At 59.0% G+C, this 10093-nt stretch overlaps 1 protein-coding gene across 1 annotated transcript; it reads right to left on the bottom strand.

The window, feature by feature from the left end:
* Nucleotides 1–350: 350 nt before the first annotated feature.
* Nucleotides 351–8861, bottom strand: STMN3 (stathmin 3). The gene is made up of 5 exons (XM_055543172.1): nucleotides 8500–8861; nucleotides 3094–3189; nucleotides 2659–2834; nucleotides 1324–1515; nucleotides 351–746 (listed from the first exon to the last, which is right to left on the bottom strand). The coding sequence occupies exons 1-5, from the start codon at nucleotides 8516–8518 to the stop codon at nucleotides 687–689; spliced, it is 543 nt and encodes a 180-aa protein (XP_055399147.1). The 5' UTR covers nucleotides 8519–8861; the 3' UTR covers nucleotides 351–686.
* Nucleotides 8862–10093: the final 1232 nt, after the last annotated feature.

The raw sequence follows: 10093 nt of genomic DNA, 5'->3' as shown, positions 1-10093 counted from the left end.
TCCAGCCAAGCGCAATGACTGAAGGCTCCCAGGACAGCCGAGGGTGCCAACCTCAGGCCAAGGGGTCCCTGGGGACCCCTGTGCCACCACATTACAGCACCCTGCAGCTCCTACCCACCAGTTCCAGAAAGCACCGCCGCACACGAGCTCCCAAGGCTGGCCAGCGACTGGATACCTGGCCCTCACTGCCCAGAGTCCTTCTCCGTTCAAGTTTTTCTTCCTCTGCCCCCTCCTGTGTGCCGAGCCCCTCTTCCAGGGGAGGACGTGCAGGTGGTGGTGCCTCTACGTGCAGGCAGAGCTGGCTCAGAGGACGTGCCCTAAGTGACAAGGTGCTCATAAGGACCCGAGTGTTCCTGTCACCATTGCTGGCTTTATTGAGGTCGCCACCACGTCTGCTAAGAGGTTTGCCAAGAGGGGACCCAGCCACCGCCCAGCTTGGGCCTGAACTGAGGGACCGTGTGCCACTCCCTGGGGGCTCCTCCAGAGAGAGCCTGTGGTCAAAGCCTTGCCACAAGGACCAGACAGCTCGGAGTGCGGAAAGAGAAGCTGAAGCTGGGAGGGCAGGAGGGGAGGGAGGAGCGGGAGCAAAAGTTGCATCTAGACAAAGTCGAACAAAACAAAACCGAAACCCAGATGTGTTCCTGTCTCATCTCGGGATCCAGGCGTCGCGGAGTCCAGAAGGCCCCTTAGCCGGACATCTCCTCGCGCTGCTCCTTGTTCCTGCGCACCTCGGCCGCGTGCAGCTCCTGCCAGGACAGGCGGAGTGGGCGGGGCCCTGCAGCCGGGAGGGACTGGGTCCTGCGCCTCCCAGTCCTCCTGTGCTCTGCGTGTCCTGCACCCCCCCCTCCCCGCTCCCGGCTTGGGGACCCTAGGGTCCTTTCCTCCCTAGATTGGTTCGGTCCGAGGTGCTGCAGATGCGACCAATGAGGACACGCTTAGCGACCAGGAGCAACAGAGGGCAGGGAGAGGCCTGAGAAACCGACTGCAAGTGTGGCTGGCCCTCAGTGAGTCTGGGGTTGTGTCCAGACCAGAGCGTTGTGGCTCAAGGGATTTCCCGGGTGTGCAGGCTGCGGGGCTCCCTGGCACTAACCCAGTCCCACTCGCAGGGAAGGGGCTCTGGCCTGGGCAGGGGTTCCCCTCACCCTAGCCGGCTCCAGCAGGACAGGGAGTCATGGGGAGGCCGGACTGTGGGAGTGCTAGTGGTGCAGTGGGCAGGCACCGCCAAAAGAAGCATCTGGGGACCCCTGCTTCGGGCCCCGCCCCCTGCTCGGATCCACCCGCCTTTCGCCCCGCCCCCTGCTCGGGCCTGGCCCGCACGCGCACCTTCTCGCGCAGCCGCTCACGCAGCGCCGCCAGGTGCGCCTCGCGGATCTCCTTGCTGAGCTCCATCTTGTAGTTGAGCTTCTCCTCGGCCAGACGGCTGAAGTTGTTGTTCTCCTCCAGCGCCTTGTGCAACACCTCGCGTTCGTGCTCGCGCCGCTCCGCCAGCTGCTTCAGCACCTGCGCCTCCTGCGTCTGCGCGGCAAGGAGGGGGTGGTGCCCGGCGGGCGAGCGTGAGGGGCGGCCGGGCCCACCCCTCCAGGCATACCCTCCCCAGCCCTCCGCGCTGCTGTCGGGGACCCGCCGCTCAGCCCGACCCCACCGGACTCGTCCTCGGTGAGAGCTCAGGCCTACACTGTCCTGCCGTCGGCTAGGGTGACCATCTCATCCCCAGACAAGCCCTTCCTGTCTACCCTCGGCCGCAGAGCTGCCCCTTCCCCGCTGGATTCCGGGCGCCCCCTCTCCATCCCACTCCAGAGTCCGGGCTGCCCTAAAGAATATTGGAGGAGCGGAAGAAGCTAAGTTTGTGGGCTGTTACTGAGCTTTCCCTTGTCTCTTCTTCAAAGGTCTGCCCGCTGAGCACAAAGTAGGTGCTTAATACACACTAGGTTCTGAGCTCCCTGAGGGGCTGGGGGCGGTGGAGGGCCCCTCAGGGCCGCTGGGGAAGGGAAGAGTCAGAATGAGAAGAGCGGCGCTGCTGCTGGTCCCAGGGGGAGACCCAAGAGCCCCAGAGGTAACAGCCTCCCTCAGCCTCCTTCAGAAGGCTGCCGGGCGCCACCCAGGAGCTGGTCACTATTGGGTAACCCTGAGAAGCCTGGGCCCCCAGGTCTCACCAGCCCTGCTGTAAGGGGGTGGATAGAGCTGCTGCCCCTGCCCAGCGGGCTTGAGCATCAGGACAGCACTCCTGACAGCATAGGGTTTTCTGTGTGTTTCAGTCTGAGAGAGTCTGGTGTGAGAAGGGGAGGAGGGGCCTGCTTCTACCAGGGGCACCCTGAGCTCCCCTGCTCAGGAGTCTGCCTACCCAGCCTCCTCTCCCAGCACCCCGCCTGGGGCTACCTCCTGATCTTCCCATCTGGCCAGTATGGCCGAGGGCACCCCTCCCAACAATTACACCCCTCTTCCAGTGGCTGCCACCCAGGAATCCTTCCTCCTTCCCCCGTTTCATTCTGATGGCTCAGAGGGTAGTCCAGGGATATGAGACTCTCTCTGCTACAGGCCCAAAGCCCTACAGGCCCATCTCCAGCAGATGCTTGGAGAACCCTGCTCCTTGGGGACTCTGTCTGTGGCTACAAGTCCCCCTGACCATCTTCATCAGGACCCAGAGGGGCGGCTCCTGACCTTCCTCCGCTCCTCAGCTGCCTCCAGCCGCTTCTGCAGCTCTTCCAGGGAGGTGTCCTTCCTCTTGGGGGGGGAGGAGAGCACGGGACTCTCCGGGGACAGGTCGGAAGGGGACTTGAGGATGACCTCAAAGCTCTGGCCAGAGGCCCTCTTGTCCAGCTGTTTCACCTCCATGTCTGCAAGGCAAGAGCAGGTGGGGGCTTCAGGAGGGCTGGGCAAGGAGGGGGGAGGCTGAGCACACATCCAAGTCAAGAGCTGAGAGAAGGGGTGAGGCTTCTCATGTGGGACTCCAGGACTGGGCCCCCAGGACCGGCCCCTCCCCCAGGGACCCTTCTCCAGAAGCCAATCAACCAGCAGGGTTCACAGATGCCATGGGAGGGGGGCAGTGAGGTCAGGTGGCAGCAGGCAGTGGGAGGTCAAGGGCCAGGCACTCACCCCCATACTGGTAGACGGTGTTGGGGTGTGGCTGTGAGTAGAAGCAGGAGCAGATGAGCGACAGCACCGACAGCTCCTTCATCTTCTCCTTGTATGCTGTGGGCATGAGGCCAGGCTGAGCGGGTGCCAGCCCATTGCTCCTCTGGCCCCACCTTCCTGGCAGCCCAGGCCTCCCCCCGCTCTGCCCCCATCACTCCCTTAAGGTGCCTCTCTGGGAACACATGGATCATGCTCTTTTGTGTCCCACATCTCTGACTGTGCATCCCTTCCTCCCTCCTGGATGTTAGTTGTCTTCCCCTGGGCACGCCTCTTTGTGGGTGCCCTGCATTGTTCTGTCTCTGAGTCCCTGCACCTCAACCCCCATGTCTTTGTCTCCTTCTCCCTCCTTTTCTCTTTTTTGGCATTTCTGTCTCCCCTGCCTCTATCTGTCTGTGTCTCTGCTTCCTTCTGTCTTTTTGGCTCTCCATCTGTCCCCACCTCTCGCTGTATCTTTGCATCTCGCTGATTCTTTGTCACTGTGTATCTTCCTGACTCTCACCTCCCTCTGCCCCTCCCTGGACTTCCTCCTTCCTCACCTTTCCCTCTCATGAATACTTGCCCAGTCGGTAGAGAGGTTGACCACCACACTCATGACTGGGCCAGCACAGATGTAGAGCTTCTGCAGGCAGCATTTTCTTGGGCTATGCACTTAGGTGAGGCCCTTAGACCCTCTTGTCCCCACACCTGCCCTGTAGTGCCGCCACCCTGGGATGAAACCTGGTTCTCACTAGACACACACCGGTGCCTCTCAAAGCCAGAGTGAAGGGAGCTGTCCGTTCAGCACCACGCCCCTCCCTCTACCCTTGCAGGGTGAGTGCCCCCAGCCAATATCCACAGTACCCAACCAGAAAAGAAGGTAAGCCTGCTCAGGCCCTGGGCCCTGTCAGAGAAGGGGAGATGCCCGCACTCAGAGTGAAAATAACTGGGCTGTTCGTGGTCTCTTCACACAAACCAGGCTCCAAAGTAGACACATGGGTTTGATGCCTCACCCACTGGTTCTCAACAATCCTGTAAGCCATACTGTCACCCCGCCCCTACTCAATCAAAAGTGGGCCCAGGTAGCTGGGGTGATTTGTTCAGATCTCCTCCATGTCAACCCAGGTAGTGTGTGTTCTTTCCAACCCCACACTAGGTCCCAAAGACTAGGGGCCTCAGACCCCCAGACCTTCCTCCCTGGCTGGAGAAGCTATTAGGGGTCTCCAAAGAGACATTTCAAGGAGAAGGACTCTGGCTCTCAAGAGAGAAAGAGCATGCATTGTTACCCACAGCAGCCTTCCATGCGGCAAACAGTTTGGACAGAAAACTTTCTGATCAAATTTCATACGATAGTGTTTTAAAATTGAATTAACATAAAATTGGGGAAAGCATTGGAATAGAAATAGGACTCAGGACAGGAGTGACCAGCCCCTGTCTCAGGGAACAGTATGCTGTGAGCAGGGTCTTTCACCAGCCAGTGCACAGAATGATGGTAATGGATTGAAACATCCTGATGACCCAGACCCTTCTGGAGAGAGCCCAAGGAGCCTTGAAAGGAGCACAAAGGAATCCTGGGCAAGCAGCAAGGAGGGCCTTTGAGGTCTCAGAGGGGAAACAGGGCAGAGACACGTGACTTGGTCATTGGCTCAGGAGGCTGAGAAGGAGGGCCAGGTAGAGGCAGGTCTCAAAGGGGATTTTGGCCTAACTTATCAATTTTGCTTTTTCAGAAACAGAATCTAGTTGTCTATTACTTATGTCATTAAAAGTTAACTTTAGGACTTCCCTGGTGGTACAGTGAATAAGAATCTGCCTGCCAGTGTGGGGGATGCTGGTTTGATCCCTGGTCTGGGATGAGTCCACATGCCTCAGAGCAACTAAGCCTGTGTGTCTTGAGCCTATGCTCTGCAACAAGAGAAGCCACCACAGTGAGAAGTCTGTGCACTGCAGCTAGAGAATAGCCCCCACCCGCTGCAACTAGAGAAAGCCTGCATGCAGCAACAGAGACCCAGAAAGCCATAAATAAATAAAAAGTTGAAAAGTAACAGCCCAGTGGGAGGGATGCTCCCCAAGAGAGGACTTGTGTGTCTGGCTGCTGGTGGTGGGAGGGACTGCATGGCAGTTGGGGAATGGGTAAATTTGGAGAGAACACCAGTGGGGGAAGCTTGCACCCAGGCTGGAGATCAGGACTGAGCCTAGTCATGTGCAAGATGGGAGAGAGGCTTCAAGTTCCTCTCATTACAGAGGGGAGAGTGGATGGAGGGCCAGGCCTCTCCACAGATGTAGCTCCAACCAGGAAACCCCTGCAGCAGGAACACTCTTCCTTTTCTCTCTTCATAAGACCCTCTCTTCCTTCCCTATCATTGACTTCAGAAGGTCATTTAAAAAGTCTCTACTATGAACTGGATTGCTTTCAGCCACCCCCTGACCCATATTAAATGTTAAACATGCAAAAATGCATATTAGCCTTTTGGATGATGATATCCCAGACAAGCAAGAGTTAGAAGGCACGGGGTCAGCGTATAGCAGCAGTGTGGTAACAGTAATAGTCGTCCAAGGGGCCTGGGGTGGGCATGCCCCTTCCTCCCAACTGACTCTCAAGACCAGCCACCACAGGCAGACACCCTCATCAACCTCATTTCTACAGAGGTGAAGAAGGCTCAGAGAGGGCAAGTGGCCCTCCCAGAGTCACACAGCATGCCAAGATGGGAGCTTGTCAGGAGCCCAGGCCTCTGAACTTTCTTGTTGGGAGCCTCATGGAGGGTGGGAAGGTCTTCCAGAACTAGGAGGGAAGTGAGCCCATCATAGATTCTCACTCACCCCTAGAAGGGCCTTGGAGGCTGCTGCTTGCTGCCTCTTGACAGATGGAGCTTGTTGCCACTCAAACTGTCCCTCTCTTACTAGTCAGAGTCGGGAGCCCAACATGGCAGGTTGTACCCAGTCTGTCCCTCTCTCACTAGTCAGAGTCAGGAGTCCAACATGGCAGGAATTGCCAGCAGCATTCACCTTTTTCTGGGAAATGTGGCTACAGTTGTCACATTGCCTGGCATGGACTGGGCACTCACCTCCTGGCAGGCCCAAGCCCAAGCACTGTTTCCCAAAATAGCTCATTCAACCCTCAGAACAAGCCTAGGGGAGGTGCTGGCACTATTACTGCCAGCCAGATGGGGAAATTGAGCCTCTGAAAGGCTAGGTAGCAGGTGCAAAGCCTCATAGCTTGCCAGAGTTGCATAAGGGGATGAATTTGAACAAGTCTGCAAATGTGCCTGAAGAGCTGAGCACTAGGGAAGGACACCAAGAGGTGGTGTCCTCAGAGTGCAGCCCCCAGGAAGCGCAGGCCAGGGTGGAGGTGACCCTGGAAGGCCACTGAGGCATGGAAGCCTGCTCCAGTCAGAGATATGTTTTCAAAAGGACTCCATAGCTGGTTCACTTTGGCCACAGTTATTGGTAGTGTCACGTAGCCACTTCTGAGCCAGACCTCCCTCCTACCAAATTTTGCTGGGAGAAGCTGTGGTGAGCACAGGCACCTGTACATGTGCCCACACTCTACAGAGGGCAGCACTGATGACAGAACAGGAAAGGCCCGGCCCCATGTGACATTAGCCAGGGGCACTTCTCAAGTGGGCACTGCACCACATCTTTGAAGTGATGGCCAAGCTGGACAAAACTGACCAATTGTACCCACGGTCTCCTTCTGGACACCAGTGGTAACCGGACACCCAGAAAAATCCTGGGAACGAGTGTGAGTGAGCAGTGCCCCAAAGACTGGCCAAGAAGAGGGTGTGGTGCCATAGGGTCTGAGGTTGGAGGGTCTGGACCCAGCCCTGATGGCCATCGAGGGTAAGGTTTCCTCTTCGTCCCTCCCCCACCTAACCTAACTCTGCTCAAGTCCGAAGGATGAGAAGGAGGCCTGTTGAGCAGTGTTTTTACCAACAGGGTGAAAAGCTGATAAATGCTCCCCAGGAGTGGTTGCCCATGTCCCCCAGCTCAGCACAGGCGGTGAATGAGGCCACTCAGCTCTACCCCAGGGTGGGACTGGGGCAGCACTGGCCACCTCCATTTGCCCAATGTCTCTGGGGATGACAGGGAGAGGGCAGGGGGTGGATGAAGTCCAGATGGACAAGACCTCCCGAAGGAGGTTGCGGAGGGCTGTAGTCAATGATGCCCGTGGTCTCTTCCCACGCTCCTGCAGAAGTCACCAGGGGCCAGAACCACCCGCCCTCAGGGGCGGGGTCAGCGCGGTGCACACGTGGGTGGGCGGAGCTCTGGCGCTTCCTGCCTAAGCGGGTGCTCCCTAGAGTCTAGTTAGCTGGGGAGGGGGGATTGAAGAGACTGGTGCCCAGGGGAGAGGGAAGAATAGGCATGGTGACCGGGTGGAAGTGGGAGGCCGCCCACCCAGCCATCTCCGGCACCGAGTGCAAAGATGAAACTGGTTTTGGGGAGACTAGACTGGGCAGAGCGTTTCTAGGGAACGTGACCCTCGCGTCCTTGCGCCGGAGGTTGCCGGGCAGCACCCTCGCGTCCAGTATTTGCCACGCGTTTCCCGCCTTGTCCAGTGCCCGCTCCTCCGCGAGATCCTCGGGGCTGCTGCGGGCGGGGGAGGAGGTGGGTCGTTGCCCTTGAGGGCGGTGGGTCTGCAGCTGGGGGGGCGGGGCGGCAGGGGAGGGAAGGAGGGGCAGACGCCCGTTCTCACGGAACCCGCAGTATAAAGGGCGGTGGCTTTTTCGACCGGGGCGGGTGGCACCTTGTCACAGAGCGTGGTCTCGAACCCGCAGCGGCGAGGGGAGGGGGCAGCGAGGCGAAATGCGGGCGCGGCTTTGCTCAGGTTTCCTTCCCCCGTCTTCTCGCAGCGCCCCCTCCAGTTCCCCGGCCGCTCCATTGGCGCAGGGAGGGTCTAGGCCGCGCCGGCCCCGGGCTGGGACTCCCGCAAAGGGTCCTGTGCTCCTCCCTCCGATCCCCGTGAAGGCGTAGTTCCACTAGGGTCTGCGGTCGCCGGACGCCTCCCAAGACCATGCCTGCACCCCTCGAGCGCGCCCACCCAGATTCTCGGAGCCACCCTGTGGTACGGCAGTCGCGCCCGGCCTGGCACAGCGCCGCACCAAGGGGCAACGGCACCCCCAGGCCGACGCCCCCACCCCGAGCGTGGTCCCTACCCCGCGGCCCAAGCCTGCTAGGCTGGCACCGCAATTCCTGCCCTATGGGCATCGGGTATCCCCATCCCCTGGCCCCCAACCCTGTCTCCTGCGGGTTCCACCCGGAGCTTGCCCGCGCCCTTTTAGGGCGCAGGGTCCGAGATGGGAAAACACTCCACATCCCGCCCAGCAGTAGGCGAGGCCAGACAATAGTCTGTGCTCAGACCTGCTGCCCCAGGACGCCGGAATCCCGGGTGCCTACCGGAGATGGTGCTGGCCATGGTGCTGGCGGCGGCGGGGTTGCGGGACGCGGGAGAGGCGCGGGCGGCGGCTGGAGCTGCAGTCGGCGAATGCTGCAGTGTCGAGGAGGGGAGGGAGCTAGGGAGGGCGGGAGGCGGGAGCGCAGGGGAGAGGGAGCGAGAGAGAAAGAAAGAGGGGGAGAGAGAGAGAGAAAGCGCCTGGCTGTGGCTTGGGCTGCAGCCGTCAGAGGGAGGGGGTGATGGGAGGGGACAATGGGAGGGGCTGAGATCTGCCTGGGATGCAGAGCCCTGCGCTGCAGCCAGAGGCCCATCCTCCCACCGCTCACTGTTAGGACCCGCTGCCCCAACTTGGCTTTGTACACTTTCAGGCGGCTGGTGGAGACAGCACCCAATTCCCCAGGGGCTGTGCAGGAGGAGGGGGCAGGCCTCAACGTCAGGGTGGGGTTGCAGAACTCTTCTGAGGCCAGTGAAGGCTGGGAGGTGCCTTTTCTGTGCCCAGGCTTGTGCTGAGGGAAAGCAAATCATGGATGGTGTGGGTGGGGGCTGGTCTGGAAGGCCTCCAGGGGCCTCCCAGAAGATGAGCAACTCGAGGCAGAGAAGAGGGTAAATCAACGTGCAAAGGCCTAGAACAAAGCTTTGGAGGAAGACAGAGACAGGATCCAATACCCGCTCTGACATCTACTTGCTGTGTGATTGAAGGCAAGTTTCTGACCTCTCTGGGCCTCCATTTCTCAGATGTGAGATGAGATAATGGTGTAATCCCCAGTGGTGTAGGAGAAGTGTGCACACTTGGTGAGTGGTGTCCTGCCTGCTTCCTCCCCAGACTCAGAGTTCTGGTTGATACCCTCAAAGGGAGGGCCTTTCCCAGAGTAAGCATCACCTCTTTGGGAATGGGAAGTCAGGCAGATGGAGTGTTGTTCCCATTTTAGGGACAGAACCACTAGGCCAAGAGAAGGGCTGACCCCACAAGCAACGGAGTCCTGGAGCCAGAAGTAGAACTCTGGGGAAACCCGGAACAAGCAGAGACGAGGAGAGCCAAGAACCTTGATGTGCACACTCAGTGAGCATAATGGGTAACCATCTGTCCTGTGGTCCACATGGGGGCTGGTCTACCATGGGAGTCCCACAAAGCCTACCAGAACAGACACTCAGTGCAAGTTCACTGACTTGATTGAAATCTCTGTGCCGGCCTTCTGGGGCTTGCTATGTGGCCTCCATGTCCCTTTCTGCTCATCTCTCAGGGTGTAGGACCACAGCACTTACATGTTATAATTTTAGAAGGCTGGGAAGGTGGTCCTGATGCACAATGTGTGACCAGGGTCCTCAGTTCCAGTTCTGGCCCAGGGTTTGCTGAATCTCTGGGTCCTGGACTTCCCTTCCTTGGACTTCTGTGGGAGAAAATGCCACTACTCTTGAGGGTGGGGGGTGTGGAGGGTAAGGGTAGGACTCCCAGCTCTGGGACTTGCTACCATCTTTTCACCTGGTGGCTCAGACAGTAAAGAATCTGCCAGCAACGCAGGAGACCTGGGTTTGATTCCGGGGTTGGGAAGATCTCCTGGAGAAGGGAATGGCTACCCACTCCAGTATTCTTGCCTG

This window comes from Bubalus kerabau, chromosome 13 (genome assembly GCF_029407905.1).
Source record: "Bubalus kerabau isolate K-KA32 ecotype Philippines breed swamp buffalo chromosome 13, PCC_UOA_SB_1v2, whole genome shotgun sequence".
In the NCBI taxonomy this organism is placed as follows: Eukaryota; Metazoa; Chordata; class Mammalia; order Artiodactyla; family Bovidae; genus Bubalus; species Bubalus kerabau.
The sequence above is the reverse complement of the archived record's forward strand: the minus strand, read 5'-3'. Positions and strand labels throughout refer to the sequence as shown.